This window comes from Truncatella angustata (assembly GCF_020726525.1).
Source record: "Truncatella angustata strain MPI-SDFR-AT-0073 chromosome Unknown BKA67scaffold_2, whole genome shotgun sequence".
Classification (NCBI taxonomy): domain Eukaryota; kingdom Fungi; phylum Ascomycota; class Sordariomycetes; order Amphisphaeriales; family Sporocadaceae; genus Truncatella; species Truncatella angustata.
In genome coordinates this window covers 2,329,407-2,346,515 of record NW_025763382.1, presented here as the reverse complement: position 1 = coordinate 2,346,515, position 17,109 = coordinate 2,329,407, and the positions used below count along the sequence as shown (strand labels likewise).

Sequence of the window (17,109 nt, the reverse complement as noted above, 5' to 3'; positions counted from 1 at the left end):
ATCATCACAAGATGGATATACGAACCGAGACCCGACCGTACACCACTTCGCATAAGGGCAACTGTGAGACCTAATAGACATCATAGAAGTACATGAGATCATGCCGCAGGTAGTCAGGGTTCTGTGGTGGACCATTGGAGCTAATGCAGACCCCACCACTGCTTGCCGCTGTCCGCCAATCGCTTGGCAGCACTACAGCACGTTGGACAGAGAAAATGCTATTCCAGACGACTGGAACCGGCTTTCCAGCTGAACATGGCGAGACCTGTACTCCCGAATTATGCCTCGAGCCGCGGGGTAACACCGCAAGAGCGCACGCGAGTGAAGGGCATCCTGTCCGAGAGCGATGGTCGCTTAAACTCCCAACCTCGTTGCATTAGGCTATCGGTGTAAAAAGAAATGAGCGAGGTAACGGTGCTTTGGGGCAGCGGTCCATGGCTATAAAACACTCGACCTCTATTCCTACATCACTTACAGTTCACGGTTTGTTCGCCGGGCTTGACAATTATATTGTGCCGTCAGGATAACACGCTGGGAACATTACATGTACGATGCGATCCTCATTGGGTCTCATCATGGCGGCTAGCCAGATCGTGCTTGGCGATCTGACTAGTTCAATCCCCGGTGCAGCCTCGTATACTGTGCCCGCGGCATTTCCTACTTCGGTATTCACAAGCTATTATAGTAAGTGTAAAAGGTAGAGTAGGACCACTGCAGAAAGTTAATAATATGCATTAGTCAAGCCGGGACCAACATCAGAGCCACAACCTGCGTTATATGACCCTATACTCAACAAGACATTTCCGTTGAACGTCACCGATCCCATAGCAATCCCAAGCCATGACATTGATCCAGTCTACTACCCTCAGGCTCTAGCTAATTTATCGGAGGCTAGCTCCGAGGCGGTGATCGCAGCAGCTTCGGAAGAGATTCTAACGATCGTGAAGGCGAATCATTCAGGGCTAACTTCAAACTGCTCAAGATGTGTGGCCGCTCTGTCTGTTGCCCAGATGGCTGCCAGATTGGCGCCAAGCTACCTCCCAGATGCCATGATCTCACTATGTAAGACGACTGGATTTGCTTCCAACTCGACATGTCAGTCGACATATGAGGCTGGAAGCTTTGGGGCAACTTGGACACAGATCCTCTCCGAAGCTGAGGTCACCGGCTTAGACGGTCAATACATATGTGCCTATCTAGGCTCGTTTTGCTCGTCCCCCAACGTAACAACCACCTTTAATGTTGTATTCCCAAAGCCCAAGCCAGCCAATACATGCAGACCCAAAGCCAGCGGAACGAGAGTAAAAGTGCTTCATCTGTCGGATTTGCACCTTGATCCTCGGTACGAACCCGGGTCAGAGGGAAATTGTACCTCCAGCATGTGCTGTCGCCATGCTGCACCTTTGGCAAATGGGAGTGTTTCTGCGATCCAGATGCCTGCACCGATCTATGGCTATTTCAAATGCGACTCGCCGTACTACCTTGCATTGGCTGCATTGCAATCAATAGGTCCGTTGACTGGCACATCGCAAAATAATCCGGCCGCGTTCGCTCTCTATACTGGCGACCTGGTTGCACATGATCCCCAATGGCAACGTTCGCGGGACTATGTAGGTACGTTGGAAAAAGATTTGAAACAACCCCCGCCCCCAGCATTCTGACTTTTCCATTTCCTTTCGAGGAAACATTAGTCGAGAGGCGTTTGTCTCAGACCTCTCAAGAAGTGAGATCAGTGATCCCGAACAGGACCGAGCCCTGAGCAGGTTTCCCGTCTGGCCTAAGAACGCTGACTAATTGGGAATTCCTTTCGGTAGAGAACATTGAGCTGTCGGTTTGGCACATGCTCAAGTCATACATTGGCGGTCCTGTTTACGCCGCGCTAGGAGTATGCTCTTCAAATAGTTTGTGTCAAGAACTCCATGGAGCTAATGATTCGTCATAGAATCACGACACAAACCCAGATAACCTAGACGTGCCGCACGGAATCGACGACAATGGACCTCTAGGTAATCAGCTTTCCTGGAACTACGATCACGTCTCCTCACTATGGTCATACTTTGGCTGGATTGACAATGCCACCGCAGCAGACGCCGCGACGCACTACGGCGGCTATTCCGTAGTGCATCCCCTCGGTCTGCGCATCATCACGCTCAACACTGACTTGTACTACCGCAACAACCACTTCGCGCTCCTCCACGCTTCAAACCCGAACTTTAGCGGCATGTTCTCGTTCCTGATCTCTGAGCTGCAGAAGGCCGAGGACGCGGGGCAACGTGTTTGGATTGTCGGACACATCCTCTCAGGCTGGGACGGCTCGAACCCGCTTCCAAACGGATCCGAGATGTTTTACCAGATCATTGAGCGGTACTCGCCCCACGTGATCGCTAACGTGTTCTTCGGCCATACACACGAGGATCAGACGTTCATTTACTATAGCAATAATGCCACGAACGCCTCGGCTGAGACGGCTATCGCAAATGCCTGGGTCGGGCCCAGCCTTACGCCCTTGACGAATCTGAATTCTGGGTACAGGATGTATGAAGTAGACACCGGTAGCTGGGAGATCTATGACGCTTATACGTTCTACTCGGACGTGTCCTCGTTTTCTACCATCGACACGGACGCGACCGGCCCGACGTTCCAGCTCGAGTATAGTACTCGTGCTGCGTATGGACCGGGAGCCGAGTGGCCCGAGGATGCGCCACTGAACGCTACTTTCTGGCACAAGGTCACCGAGGCCATGGAGACGAACCGGACACTCGTCAGTGTGTTTAATGGGTTTCAGGGCAAGAGCAGTATCCGGAGCCCCAATTGCACGAGCGAGGCTTGTGCAAATGCCAAGGTGTGTTATATTCGCAGCGGATCGGTGGCATTGGGTCGGCAGTGTCCCCAGGGTTTTGGAAGTGTACAAAGTGCGTATACTGGAGTCAACTTCTAGTGCTCAAGTTCTGTTAGAACATATACATGTAAAACTATATATAGTAAAAAAGAGGATACACCCGGCGTGACAAAGCGGCCAAGTAGAGAAATCGAGTTGTAGTTGATAATTAGCTAATCATGAAAGGAGCTGGTATCACTGAATCCAAAACAAGTATTAAAACGAACAACCATGGATCATACCCCGATCCTTCAAGTGTGGCTATAGAAACCTTCATAAAACGTCCTGGACTAGGTTTCAAAGTGTAAAAGGAAACGATTTAGCCAATTACACTCTATCACTTTCCGAAGCAGCAAAACCCTGCTTCCTTGCCAGATTGAGAGCCTTGAGCTTAGCTGTTCCGAACCCCGCGACACCGTCTTCCTGATTCTCTCCCAACCACGGCTTCTTGGAGTCACCAAGCATGCTACCGGCCAGGAAGTAAGTGACCAGACCAATGACGATAAGCACGAACGCAATCGGATACAGGTAGTAAATAGTGTAGCCGAAGACCTGGATGCCAATGGCAGTGCCCCAGAAGTTTCCGGTGAGCAACGAGATATCGAAGAAGGCGGCGGAGCCCATACGAAGGATGAGCGGGGCCAGCGAGTAGAATATCGTCAGAACTAACGTGTACCCGACAATATAACCAGCAACGTTGCCGTCCCAGGTTGAACCCGTAAAGCTTTCGCGATCGAAGATGGCGGCAATAACTCCGTTGATGATGACACCAAAGACTCCTAGGAACGACAGCACCTCGTACATGGGACGCTTGCTGACGAACCACTCCTCGAAGACGTTGGAGATACCGTACAGGGTTGCGCCGAGGAGCCCGAAGAGATCGCCCTTGAGCAGGTCCACACCGGGACCGCCGTTGGTTCCCTGGATGTGGTCGCTGCCCAGCAAAAGACCCATGCCTCCGCAAGCAATCAGGATCCCTGCAATCTGGAATGGCTTGTAGCGGACCTTGAGCAGGACAAAGGAGATGATTACCACGCAGACAATGGACCAAAAGTTGAGCAGCTGAGCCGAAAGCAGATTGGTGTATCGATACGCCAAGACGGTGAAGTAGTTGCCGAGCACGTCCAAAAAGCTCAGGATGAAGTACTTCCAGCCGTCGCGGAAGATGATACTGCCCAGTTTTTTCGGCCCAAGCTTATACAGCGTCAAGGGCACGTAGATGAGCGACAAGAGGAGGTAGTTGAAAATCGTCTGCAGAGCCGGGATGGACCAGTTCTCCATGACCAGCAGAGTGGTAAACGTGTTGGTGCCAGTAATGCAAAGAGCGAGGACTTGACCGATAATGAGAACCAGCCAAAAATCCCAAGTCGACAGATAGGAATACCAATGAACCTTCTTGGCCTCAATCTGGTGAATGGCTGTAGTGATGGCAGCCTCTTCAGCAGGCGTCTCGGCGTGTGGATGACGGCCATTGACCTCTACGGTCGGGCCGGTGCCTTCCGTCTTGTTGTTGTTGCTGGAACCTGCCATTTCGGCTACCTCTTCCTGCTCAAGCCGACTATAGCCTGACGTTTTTCGCGTCTGGGTTGGATTCCGGCCAAGTCTGAGGCCGAGCGTGTTGCTAGCTATGCGCAACAAAGCGGGAGCTCTGCGCGACACTGTTCCTCACGAAACTGCCTGTAGTCGCTTTAAGCGTAGAGATTATAGCGTGGCTCTAACTCGTACGAATGCACGAAAAAGTTGTAGAGACTGGCTCTGAGAATGTTTGGTTAAGTCTTTCTATCGTTTTAGAAAGCAAGCGCAAAGACTTTGAAGTCGCTTGCCGTAAATCACTTCCAATGTAAGCACATCAAATGATGTGCTGCTGTATTGGGAGAAGAGATGGTTCTGGAAATGTAGCAAACCACATCGGCAAACTCCTGGGAATTGATGACTGGGAGGACAAAATATATCTATATATAATAGTCTTGAAAGAACTTCTCTTACGGGAACACTAGGGGAACATCAGCCGCACCTTCGACGCCGCCCCGATAAGAGCAAAGAAAATCCTTCCCATCTGTCGCAATCCCACCGGTCTGGGTCGGTCGTCGTTAATAAAAGTCGTAGCGGGGGGGCGGGGGGCGGCACCCTTCACCTAGCGAATCTAGCGTCTAGATTCTTGAGCGCTGATCACCACTGGGGCAAGCTAGACTGTAAGCTGAGAGTTCGCCGAACGGCAGACAAGGGTGCTGACTTGCAAGTAATTCTCTCATTGGATGACGAACCAAGCCCGGCGCGGGGCACACCCTAAGGTCAGTACAAAGGACAAAGTCAACTCACTTTCCTTGAGCTCTCAACCCTGCGATACTACATACAATATGTAATATCCCACCCTAGCCTAGCCCTAAGTAGGCTCCTGTTGCTTCGGTCAGCACCGATGATCGTTAACAACACACTGAAGTTTTCCCATCACCATGTCTGCGGCGTGTCAACCGAATATTTGAGCATGGCATTTCAACAACCCCACTGCCTAGACTGCTTGAGCCCTATAAGAACAGCTCATGCATTGATGTGCTGCCCGAGTACCTGTGTGGTATGTGGCCCCATTACTACTACAGTACATCTTTTTCTGTAATCGCGGGTCTAGTTTTAGGCCACATTTGACAACCCCAGAAGTCTCAACTCAAACCAGAGGAAGCCATCCTTGTTAGCATCGTGATAATCCCAGGTACAGATGACAGAGACTCTTGACGACCGTCGCCGCGCCCAGTAGAGTGACTATATGGGGGAACATGTGTAGTATATATTTCGGACACTACTACGCACGAATGAAGTGGTGAACGTGACGATTGTTGACTCGGTGGTACCTTGCCTCTAGATCAACACCTTTTTGCGCTTGGTGCACCATGCACCATGTCTGGCTCTTGGCGTGCGCCAAAGGCCGCAGACTCGGTCGATTAGTCAAACGACACGTCGTTCGTTCACCAAGCACTACACTCAAGAACCGCATCTATTTAGCAGTGTCGTGCAAATTCCACGGGTCTTGCGCGCACTTGAACTACAACACATAACGGAAATCCTTGTTCTCGAACTCGGTCTTATCTCGCATACCGGCCTCGTCGGAGAGCTCCTTATTAGCAGGTCCATACACTCGGTCCCTTCTACGATTGCTTACAAACATGTAAACTAAAGGGCATCAGCGTAGTCATGAGCCTACGGCATAACGTGTTGGGAGACAATATTGCAAAATACCAATATCGCAAAAGACTTACTTAGCAATGCCACGTGGCAGCCAAGTTTTATGGCATAACCAACGAGCAGTCCAATGGTGGCGCCCCTGTAATAAGGGGCCTCGGACTCTTTCACAACAAACGGGCCTGCAAAATTCCCCCAGCAATAACCGGTGCTAAAGAGACTATCAGCGGCATCACAAGACGAAGCTAAGCGAGGATAGCTTCCACTTACAAGATTGCAGCACTAGCAAACGCTCTATGTGTGTAGCCTGCCATCTAGTCACCCAACACTTGTTAATCTTCAGAGTCCCTCGATGATAGGTATAGTTTTATAACACTGCGGAAAGAGAAGATTGGTGGCTGCATCCTTACAACACCAGGGGAACTCTGAGCGCACGAGATGTTTGGTTTTACAGCTTACATTTGATGAGATCGTGGTCAATGACACTGTGAACCCAACCGACTGAGCGTTAATAAGCCAGAAGCTCACGAGTCTTCCCCAGGTATTTGATCTTGGTAGATAAGCCATACATGCCGCAGCTACTGTGCAAAGAACATTGGCCGCTGTCGACGTCAGAAGCCGACTGTTCGGCACATTGAGAATGATGACACCACCGATAAATAACGCAACAATCTGGACTGCATCGCCAACGGACTTTAGTTCTGTCGTCATGGTAGTCGAGAAGCCCATATCGCGGATAATGACAGTCGAAAATGCGCTGACCACCCCGTTGGGAACAGCAGCTGCCGCCACCGAAACAAACAGGATGATGGTCTTGGGGTCCGTGATCGCTACCACGAACTGGTCCTTTTTGAAAGTCTTGTTTTTGATACCGGTCTCGTTGCCTGCAACTCGCTTGACCGCGACCAGACGCTCGCGGTGGTTGAAGAACCTGGCATTCGATGGGGCATCTGGCAGGATGAAGTAAATCACGAAAGCCCAGAGCATGGTGGCACCACCCAGAATATAGAAGATCAGCTGCCACCGTTCCGGGGTTGTGTCTTCTGGAAGCTGCGTTACAAAAACATTATTGTTAGGCAGTTTTCCATAACGGATGGGAATATATTATGGGTTCGTTATGACGATTATTCTTCTGCTCGAAAGGTTTGCACGGCAAGACAGAAGACTGAATGGTCTTCTTTCGGATGATGAGCGGAAACTGAAAAAGATAAGGTGGTTTATACGTACAGTCGAGACGCCCATTGAGATATAGGACCCAATAATCCCACCCCAGCCTAAAGCTGAGTACCATATACATTGGCGGAGGGGAATCTCACGCCTCGTCCACCAGAAACCCGTCATAATTGTTAGACCGGGTGTCACAGCAGCCTCGAAGCTACCCATAATGAAACGTAGAGCCAGGGCGCTCGAGAAGGTGCGACATTGGGTCATAAGAATCACTGTGATGCCCCAAATAAAGGTAGCCGTACCAATAACCTTCTGCGCAGGAAATCGACCAACGAGCCAGCCACAAGGATACTGTCCGACGAAATAACCAGCGTATACCACTAGTGAATTTTTTTTTAGCAACATCAAAAGCTATGGGACCAGTAAACGTATAACTTACTTGCTGAAAGGTAGCTGAATTGCTGGCCCTTCAAGCCAAGGGCTGCCTGGTATCCAAAGAGGTTGGCATAGTTGAGTGCGGTCCTGTCCATGAACTGGAGGGCTTGTGTGACCAAGAAGATTGGAAGCACGATAAGATCAATCTTCCATCGAACCTTGCGTGCTTCTTGGTCCAACACTTCGATGTCTCGGCCCTCGATGTATTCGCGATAGCCGACAGCTGCATCCTGGTTACCAAGTCAGCGGCTGCTCACTCACTAGTTCGCTAGACGTAATTCTTTTTACTTCTTCGGCTGTATTCAAGTCCGACAAAACTTCACCATGTGCAGCAGTTTCAAGCCGAGCGCCACCGAGTCCCTCGAGCTCCTTTTCAGCCATCTAAGCAGGAGAGCTTTTTTCTGCGTACTAATTACAGCATGTATCAGTTGAATAGACAAAACGTTGTTAAGGACAGAAAACTACGGAAGAGCTTTGTTCATAATGTCAGCAACCAAGTTCAGCGAGTTGCTAACCCGGCTGGCAATCGCTACCAAGGTTATCTCGTTCCCTGATGGGTCTCGGCTTGTGGGGACCTGCATTATTCCCGGGATTCCATTGCATGTCTATCCAGGATATGGCTGTGTCTTACACAGTAGCTAAGTCCGAGCACATACACTGTCCGGCATAGTCTACTCGCCCCCGCATGATAGCCGGTTTATATCGTGGAGAAGCTAGCTCGGTGTCACGTCCGATGCTTGACGTCCGCAAGGCGAAACATCGCCTTCATATCCGGCAAGCATATAAAGGAAAAGCTCAACCGTATATAGGAGGTCATTGTAATGATGCATAGCAACCTACGTTCTGAACCTCCGAAAAATATTCCTCGTATTCCAATGGCTGCCACAAATGAATACATGGCGCAACCTCCTGGGGTCTGTTGCTTAAAAGGTAATCTTCACGAAGGACAACCTCTTGGGAAATTTCTGAGAATCGGCAATGTCGACACTTATGTATCGAAACCCCCGGAAGACAAATCAAATGGACATATTATCCTGTATTTTCCTGATGTATGGGGTATGTTTACAAACGGCCTCCTGGTGATGGACGGATTCGCCGCGGCCGGATTCCTTGTGCTTGGCCCGGACTATTTTCGAGGCGTCAGTTGGGTTTCATACGGTACTCTTGATGACAGTTACTGATCGAGGTCAGGACCCTGTGACCAAACACAAGAAGGACCGGCACGATAAAACAACCGAGCCAGGTTTTGATTATGAAGCCTGGAAAGCAATGCACACATCATTTGCTGACGTAGCAGTTCCCGCTTGGGTTGAGGCTGTCCGTGAGCAGTACGGAAAATTGGAGACCAAGTATGCTTGCGTAGGGTGAGTATATCTCGACGGAAAAGTTGAGAGGCCATGCCCTCATTAAAGTCTACTAGGTACTGTTTCGGAGCCCCTTATGTTTGTGACCAATTATCAGGAAGTGGTGTCTGCTCTGTTGGCGCCTTCGCCCACCCGGCATTCCTAAAAGAGCACCACCTCATAAGCTTGTCAAGTGAGTGGTTACTTATGCTTATCTTCAGTTATCATTTAACGAAAGAACGCCAGAACCCCTTTTTCTATCTTGTTCTGAGGTTGACCACACTTTCTCCACGGAGGCGAGAAACCGTGTACTCGATATATTGAATTCCACACACAAGGTGTACCATCTTCAGTTGTTTTCTGGTGTCGAGCATGGGTTTGCTTTGCGAGGTAACATGGAGGATCCATACCAGCGTGAGCCTGTGTTATTCCAGCCAACCATATCACAAACTAATATGCAGTAGGTTGGGTGAAAGAACAAAGTTTATCCGGGATCATCGAATGGTTCGAGTTCTGGCTTACGCAAGGATGAGGGACACTGGCGCGGTTGATGACTCAAGGCTAGTTTGGTACTCCTTTGACTATAACACAACGTTTTGGCTTTTTAGGTATAGCAGTAAGAATCATCTTTCTTTGTGAGTAGGTAAGGGATATCCATGAGCGCTTTTCGGCCAAGACGCCACGTCATTTCCATATTTTATCAGCGTGTTCTGGGATCGAAATACCTGAGCCAGGTTGTAGGGCTCATAATACATCCTTGTCGAAGAATTATTGTACCTGATTGATCCCCTATGCATAGGCCGTAGCGGTGAGTTGCCATGGGCTATACTATCTATGAAAGAATTTATGTCAGTTATCAACCGGATATGTCACCAACACGAAGATGGTACCTGGGAAAATTTTGGCCCAAAACGCCAATTCCCATGCAGACTAGCACGAAGCATGTCCCGGATGACCACCGAGTGTCTCTAGCTACGTTTCGAATAGTTGCAGAGATCTTCTGCACAGTGCCAACTGCTACTCAACGGCCGGGGACTTTCCGGAGCCTTGCCTTTGTTGGAGTATGTGTGCAGAAATTCAACAGCTGTTGGAGAAACATAGACCATCGGACTTGGGTAATGTGGGTCTATGCGGCCACGCTCCGTGGCAACTAGCCGTTGCTGATTATGGACGTAGTAGTTCCGAGAGATTAGTTCGTTGAGTTGATAGGAAGTTCAAATAAGGCCCTGGTTGCTGTCGGTGAAGAAAGCAGGTAAGTAAAAATTTTTTACGCCAGAACAAACTATGTGACCTTTTGCAATACTGTATGGACTCGTCACTTCTAAAAGCCTTTGATTTTGCCGGTTTAGTCGCTACTGTGACGGGAGCAGGCTCGCGAATGAATGGTGACCACAGCGGCTCTGTTGCAGGCGCTATGATCTTTCCAACACATGCCACTGAAGATGAAATCGGCAAAGGTCGTGCCACAGCAGTTTTGTTGGCTGTGTAAGGGGCATGTGTGGTCATTATTAATTTGATAAGAGAATAGGCACAGAAAACAAGCAAGTAGTCGACGAATGTGGGACATCTGAGGTCATCCAAGCGGACGTCATAATCTCATAATCGAACAAAGCTGCAGAGCTGCTGTAGCTCAAACAGCCTAGATATTCAGAACAGTTCATTCTTGTAAACATCGGTACAAGCCTCAATCTTATGTGTGCATCTTGCCTGCTTAACCGCCAACTTGGCGCTGGTGGTGCCATGGGCAATGCTGTTGACTTGGACGTTGATGATTGGAAACGAAATTTTAGGATCACCAGAACAAGCATGGTATTAATGCCGTGCCAAGTTATCCCCGAAATGCGAAATAATTGTCGAGGGGCGATAGTGAACATGAGCTTGGTAAGTGGTTCTGAATTATGCTCGCTTTGCCTAGATTGTATCTAGAAGCTGACGCTATGGGGGTATATATATATATATATATATTAGTGATGAGAAACAACAGTTCCATACTGTAGCCTATAAGTAGACGAGTGGTTTATATAGATGACACGAGCTATATTCGAGTTCGTGTCAATTGCATCGCACCTGGAATAGGTTTCACGCCCATGGCCAGGGGCCGAAGTATGCATGATGAAGCGAGACACCTGTATGTATGAGTATACTACTCAAAGATGAGGATTTAATAGTTTAGTACCGCATCAACCATAAACTTCTCAGACAAGAAGGATGGGGGTTAAGATGTTCGCTGCGCTATGTAGTATTCTGGAAAACTTGAGAATGAAAAGTTCACCTGCAGATCCGAATGATGTAGCAATACCGTTTCTCTGTAGCAAAGAAGTATAATGCATTACTGGCCCCATCATGCCAGTTGATGGCGGAGTGGGCGGCTACTGATTTACCATTCTACACATTACTCCCTTATTTGTAGACGATGGTAGGGAAGGCAGACCGACTAGTATTGAAAGAAGAGACCGCTGTAGTAGTGTCGTATATAGACCTAGTATTGATACCGTAGCGATAGTAACAAAAGAGCGAATGTTTTATGCCATGTGTTTCTTGGCGACAACTTGCGTCGACATTGGCTAATGCAGTGGATGAATCCCTAGAGCTTCGAAATTCACCACGCAGTAGTAATAAAGTTGTGGCGACGTTGATGTCAAAGGACAGTTAAATCTTCGTGGGCACTTCGACTATTTCGTAGGATTGGTCTTGAGCATATTTGGCCGTTAGCAAGATTCGGAGATTTGCTGCAGCGACGCGTGTGCTATGCAGTCGCAATCGCTCATTTTGCATCTTGGAGTGTACACATGCGCGCTCCGTACAATGGTGTGCAATCGTTCCATCGGGCGGTGTATCCGCCAACGCCATTGAAGTGGCCGCCGAAAAACCCCGTCGGAGTTTCGAGAAACAAACCACCGGCGAATCCACTTGGCAATCCATCCGAGACTCCTTTCCCAACGGCACTTACCCAGTACACAAGTTGACAAGCCTCGTACAGCATGTCGTGTTCGTAGCCAGGACTCGCTGAACTCGCGGAAATGCTGAATTGTATGGGGAATGATCTTTCAGTATCTTTGCAGCACTTCAACACTGTACGTCAATCACATACGTCGTGGACGGTAAGACTTTGGGAGGCTTTTGTGCAAGCTAGACTACCCACTGGCAATCGATAATTAGATGCTCGTGATTGGTAGCAGCGCCAAGACGCACTGATCGACCATTCCTGTACGAAAAGAACCTAACTTCAGACAATTCGGATTTCGGGTTGACAACGAGGCAAGGTTCTCGCTTTGCATAGTCAAGAGTGAATGAATCTAATTTAACGCGACTCTTAATAGGCTCTTATGGGGACACACAACCACTAAAAGCCTTCACCAGCACACCAGGCCTCGGCTTCAGGTGATCTAGACCCGCATTTCGTTCGAGCATCCCGAGGCCGTCGACTTGGGCCCAAAACGAACCCTTGAGAGCATCGGTGGAGCACATCATCTACCGGTCCGTCCCCCCTTCAGCGCAGAGAGTTGTCCCGTGCCGTTGGAGCTTGGTGGCTTGCAATTAAGCTTCTACTTGGGACCAGCCTTGCATGTACGATGATGAGATAACATGAGTGGCCCAAACATATACCGTCTGAGAATGTCCTGGGCTGTACCACAGGGGCTTAATGCCGGAGCCCGGCTCGACCGATTCAAGCTCGGCGACCCACACTTTCGACGATGGCGATGCATTCTGACGATAAGATCGACAATATAAATATCATTCAATATTTCCTCCGTCTCTCTTTCCTCTCCTCTAGGTTATTTCAAACACATACCTACCGTCTCCACTATGACAGAAACCGTCCCGATCCCAGAGCCTCCGGCCCTGCCTCTTATTGGACATATTGGTACAATAGACCAGACTTTCCCACTGGGCTCTTTTATGGGCCTGGCCGAAAAGTACGGTGAAATCTATCGCCTGCAGTTCCCTGGAAGAAATGTGGTGGTGGTATCGACGCACGCCCTTATCGACGAAGTGTGTAACGAGAAGCGGTTCAAGAAGGTTCCTGCTGGCGCCTTGAAGGAGATCAGGAATGGTGTGCACGATGGCCTCTTCACCGCAGAGCTCGAGGAGCCGAACTGGGGTATTGCCCACCGGGTCCTGATGCCGGCTTTTGGACCTATGAGCATCCGAGGCATGTTTGACGAGATGCACGATATTGCGACGCAACTAGCAATGAAATGGGCTCGTTACGGATCATCCTCACCAGTCATGGTCACGGACGATTTTACCAGGTTGACCTTAGACACCCTCGCGCTCTGCGCAATGGGCTTTCGTTTCAACAGCTTCTATACCAAGGAGCTGCACCCTTTCATTGATGCCATGGGTGACTTCTTGACGGAATCCGGAGCCCGTACGCAACGACCACCATTACCAACATGGTTCTATCGAAACCAGGAGGCAAAATTTTGGGAGGATATTCAGACACTTCGTACAACTGCCCAAGAGGTCCTGGATGAGAGGAAATCAGGCGACAGTGACCGCAAGGATCTCCTTGCGGCTATGCTGAAGGGCGTCGACTCCCGTAGCGGCAATCACATGACGGATCAGTCCATCATTGACAATCTGATTACGTTCCTTATTGCTGGTCATGAAACGACGTCTGGCCTTCTCTCATTTGCTTTTTACGAGCTTCTCAAGAACCCCGCGGAATACAGGAAGGCGCAACAGGAGGTTGACGAGGTCGTTGGTAAAGGACCAATCAAAGTTGAGCATATGTCAAAGCTCCCATACATCAGTGCAATTCTACGTGAGACCTTGCGTCTGCAATCACCGATTGCGATGTTTGGCGTGCACGCAGTGGAAGATACAGTTTTAGCAGGGAAGTATCCAGTTCGCAAGGAGGATCCAGTGGTCTTGCTGATCAAGAAGTCGCACCTTGACCCTGCAGTCTATGGTGATGACGCCGATCAGTTCAAACCTGAGCGTATGCTGGACTCGGAGTTCGAGAAGCTGCCCAAGAATGCTTGGAAGCCTTTCGGTAACGGTGTAAGAGGATGCATAGGACGTCCCTTTGCCTGGCAAGAGGCGCTACTTGTGATGGCTATGCTCCTGCAGAATTTTAACTTCGTCCTGGATGACCCGAATTATCATCTTGCCTACAAGCAAACGTTGACGATCAAGCCCAAGGGCTTTCATATGAGAGCTATGCTGCGTGACGGTTTGACGCCTACCACGCTTGAGAAGAGGTTGGCCGGCCGTGCTTCTGAGGAGAAGAAATCGTCTCAGGCTGAACAGCACGCTCCGATCAACGCCAAACCCACTGGCGAGGGAAAGCCTATGACTATCCTCTATGGCTCAAACAGTGGTACATGTGAAGCTATGGCCCACCGTATCGCTGCAGATGCTCCCCAGCATGGATTCCAGGCAACAACTGTTGATTGCATGGACACCGCAGCAAACGGCAACTTGCCCAGGGACCAGCCCGTTATTATTGTTACAGCGTCATACGAGGGTGACGCGCCGGACAATGCACGCCATCTCGTTTCTTATCTCGAAAGCATCGAGGACAAGTCAGCATTGAAGGATGTTTCTTATGCTGTGTTCGGCTGTGGTCACCATGATTGGGCTTCGGTGAGTCAGGCATTGAACAATCCTTAGCTGAGAAAACTAACACTATCAGACCTTCCACCGTATTCCTAAGCTAGTCGACAATAAGTTTGAGGAGAATGGTGCTCGCCGTTTAGCCAAGATGGGTGTCGCTGATGCAGGCGATGGTGAAATGTTCGTTGCTTTCGAGAGTTGGGAGGACGAGACCCTCTGGCCGGCATTGGCCGAAGCCTATGGTATAACGAGTGACCAGGAGTCGATTAAGCAAGGCCCTTCGTTGAAGGTAACAGTGACCACTCCTCGCACATCAGCTCTTCGTGCCGACGTACAACAAGCCGAAGTTATTGCTGCAAAGGTTTTGACTGCAGAAGGAGAGCCTATCAAGAAACACATCGAGATCAAGCTTCCAACGGACACATCATACAGAGCTGGAGACTACCTGGCAATCCTGCCCATCAACCCGAGGGCGACAGTGTCACGTGTGCTAAGAAAGTTCGAACTTCCTTGGGACTCCCACCTCATCATCGAAGCCGGTAGCCAAGTTCCTTTGCCGACCAATTCCTCGTTGCCTGCTAGCGACATCTTTGGTGCTTACGTTGAGTTGGCCCAACCCGCAACGAAAAGAGTAAGTGCACCACCAACTCATTAAGGCTATTTCAACTTCTTTGGCTAAATTAGATGCAGAATGTGCTTGCTATTTCCGAGGCTACCGAAGAAGAGAATGATAAAAACGCCTTAAAGAAGCTCGCAAGTGAGGCATATGACGACGAGGTTTCCGCCAAGCGTGTGTCCGTTTTGGACTTGCTGGAGAAGTTCCCGTCTGTCAAATTGCCGCTTGGATCATTCCTGGCCATGCTCCCCCCTATGCGTGTCCGCCAATAGTATGTTCTTCCTGGTTTGTTCTCGATGAATTGTTGAAACTGACCGGCATCTAGCTCAATTTCATCATCACCGATGTGGAAGCCAACGAATGTCACCCTCACTTTCTCGCTTTTGGAGGAACCCTCCAAATCGGGCCAGGGCAAGTATCTCGGTGTTGCGACATCTTACCTCAACAGTCTCCAACCCGGTGACAAGCTCCACGTCTCGGTCCGACCCTCGCATGCCTCTTTCCACTTGCCCCAGAACCCAGAGCAAACGCCAGTCATATGCGTTGCCGCCGGTACTGGTCTGGCGCCCTTCCGTGGGTTCGTACAGGAGCGTGCATCCCTGATCGAAGCTGGTCGCAAGATTGCACCTTTGTTCCTCTACTATGGTTGTCGGGAGCCAGGTCGTGATGATCTCTACTCGGACGAGTTTGCAGCGTGGGAGAAGATTGGTGCCGTGAACATCAGGCGGGCATTCTCACGAACGCCCGAGAAGAGTGATGGCCATAAGTACGTCCAGGACGCCCTATGGACCGACCGCAAGAAGATTGCAGAGCTGTGGGAAAACAATGCGAAGTTGTTTGTGTGCGGGTCGAAGCGTGTTGGCTCGGCTGTGCAAGACGTTGCATTCAGGATGAGGAGTGCTGGAGCCAAACTACATGGTAAGGAGCTCAGTGACGCAGAAATCACGGAATGGTGGAATGAGCTGAGAAACGTGCGTTATGCTACTGATGTTTTTGATTAAGTGTCGCTTATATTGGCGTTTTGGTTGGTCTGGACCTATAGATTGGCATGATGTATGGACTTTTAGTAGAGATCTCAATACTACACTCTTTCACATCCTTTCTGAATAAATGTTTCCTGAGTATTACGTTTGTCACTAAACTATGTAACATTTTTGGCATCATTTTGGGCTGAAGGGTTCCGACTCGTGTCAAAGTGGATCTAATGACACAACGCTCAGAGCCTAATGCAAATTTTGAGACTGAGTCCACATTCATGATGCCGTTTTCAAGGCGACCATCATCAAGCATTCCGATATGGTGTAGTGGCTAACATATGACGCTCTCATTCTTTGATCCGTCATGCCCGGGGTTCGATTCCCCGTGTCGGAGTTATGTTTTTGCACTTTCAGCTCTTCCTCCATCCTCCCAAGCTTATGCCGAAACCTCACTGCGTATAAACGAACAGCCAACAACTGTGGCCGACGATGTTGCTATTACCCCTTTTTTGGTACACCCTCCACTTGCGGTGTGCAAGGGGCAAAGGAAGCCAGGGTGCTCGGTGAGGCTCGAGCGAGGCTTAGGCGATTACTCACTGTTGAGGGCGCTTACGTTGGCCAACCCACCATAGGGAGTTGCCTTCAAGAACAGTAGAAAATTGGGGGAACACTGCGAAGAGTCGCAGTCAAGCTTATGTGAGAGCGCGGCCTTACGATGACGTGAAGTCAGCAGCCCTTTTTGAAGCACCATCCTTCTACAGGAATCGTGGAGTGCATCAAAGCCAAAAGCGGTAACAGAAAGGCGTAACGACCCCAATTGAGCGGTTGGCGTGAACATGCGATCAGGAGAGGATCGTGTAGCTGACTCACTTGTGAGACGGGATAACATTATTTAGCCTCATCCCGTTGCGAGCCGTAGCACTGTAACGGCGCGTGACGGCGGCATTGTCTCCTTGA

General features: G+C 49.7%; 6 protein-coding genes and 1 non-coding gene across 7 annotated transcripts; 4 read left to right on the top strand and 3 right to left on the bottom strand.

The window, feature by feature from the left end:
- Positions 1-575: 575 nt before the first annotated feature.
- On the top strand, positions 576-2,938 carry BKA67DRAFT_512987 (Metallo-dependent phosphatase-like protein; the record flags this gene model as incomplete). Its single annotated transcript, XM_046097525.1, has 4 exons — positions 576-684; positions 739-1,614; positions 1,815-1,885; positions 1,943-2,938. The coding sequence occupies 4 exons, from the start codon at positions 576-578 to the stop codon at positions 2,936-2,938; spliced, it is 2,052 nt and encodes a 683-aa protein (XP_045961131.1).
- A 267-nt stretch (positions 2,939-3,205) lies between these two features.
- On the bottom strand, positions 3,206-4,408 carry BKA67DRAFT_655199 (uncharacterized protein; the record flags this gene model as incomplete). The annotated part of the gene is made up of 1 exon (XM_046106715.1): positions 3,206-4,408. One exon carries the CDS (start codon positions 4,406-4,408, stop codon positions 3,206-3,208), a length of 1,203 nt encoding a protein of 400 aa, XP_045961130.1.
- Positions 4,409-5,915: 1,507 nt separating this feature from the next.
- BKA67DRAFT_655198 (major facilitator superfamily domain-containing protein) lies at positions 5,916-8,035 on the bottom strand (the record flags this gene model as incomplete). The annotated part of the gene is made up of 7 exons (XM_046106714.1): positions 5,916-6,043; positions 6,130-6,263; positions 6,323-6,366; positions 6,512-7,102; positions 7,280-7,599; positions 7,659-7,884; positions 7,943-8,035. 7 exons carry the CDS (start codon positions 8,033-8,035, stop codon positions 5,916-5,918), a joined length of 1,536 nt encoding a protein of 511 aa, XP_045961129.1.
- A 349-nt stretch (positions 8,036-8,384) lies between these two features.
- BKA67DRAFT_173469 (uncharacterized protein) lies at positions 8,385-9,672 on the top strand. Its single transcript, XM_046095236.1, has 4 exons — positions 8,385-8,793; positions 8,846-9,018; positions 9,075-9,190; positions 9,462-9,672. Exons 1-4 carry the CDS (start codon positions 8,476-8,478, stop codon positions 9,527-9,529), a joined length of 675 nt encoding a protein of 224 aa, XP_045961128.1. The 5' UTR covers positions 8,385-8,475; the 3' UTR covers positions 9,530-9,672.
- Positions 9,673-10,204: 532 nt separating this feature from the next.
- On the bottom strand, positions 10,205-10,674 carry BKA67DRAFT_553518 (uncharacterized protein). The gene has a single exon (XM_046101915.1). It carries the CDS (start codon positions 10,562-10,564, stop codon positions 10,343-10,345), a length of 222 nt encoding a protein of 73 aa, XP_045961127.1. The 5' UTR covers positions 10,565-10,674; the 3' UTR covers positions 10,205-10,342.
- Positions 10,675-12,804: 2,130 nt separating this feature from the next.
- Positions 12,805-16,176, top strand: BKA67DRAFT_655197 (putative bifunctional P-450:NADPH-P450 reductase; the record flags this gene model as incomplete). Its single annotated transcript, XM_046106713.1, has 4 exons — positions 12,805-14,589; positions 14,639-15,190; positions 15,250-15,446; positions 15,501-16,176. The coding sequence occupies 4 exons, from the start codon at positions 12,805-12,807 to the stop codon at positions 16,174-16,176; spliced, it is 3,210 nt and encodes a 1,069-aa protein (XP_045961126.1).
- A 289-nt stretch (positions 16,177-16,465) lies between these two features.
- BKA67DRAFT_t63 lies at positions 16,466-16,546 on the top strand. The gene has a single exon. It is a non-coding gene; the product is annotated as a tRNA-Glu (tRNA).
- The last annotated feature ends 563 nt before the right edge of the window (positions 16,547-17,109 follow it).

Excerpts from the sequence above, each read along its gene's own strand:
- BKA67DRAFT_553518 (XM_046101915.1), bottom strand. The coding sequence starts at position 10,564 with ATGTCCCACATTCGTCGACTACTTGCTTGTTTTCTGTGCCTATTCTCT.
- BKA67DRAFT_173469 (XM_046095236.1), top strand. The coding sequence starts at position 8,476 with ATGATGCATAGCAACCTACGTTCTGAACCTCCGAAAAATATTCCTCGT. Across the intron at positions 8,794-8,845 it reads GCCCGGACTATTTTCGAGGC|GACCCTGTGACCAAACACAA; the intron begins GTCAGTTGGGTT and ends GATCGAGGTCAG. Across the intron at positions 9,191-9,461 it reads CCACCTCATAAGCTTGTCAA|GTTGGGTGAAAGAACAAAGT; the intron begins GTGAGTGGTTAC and ends AATATGCAGTAG.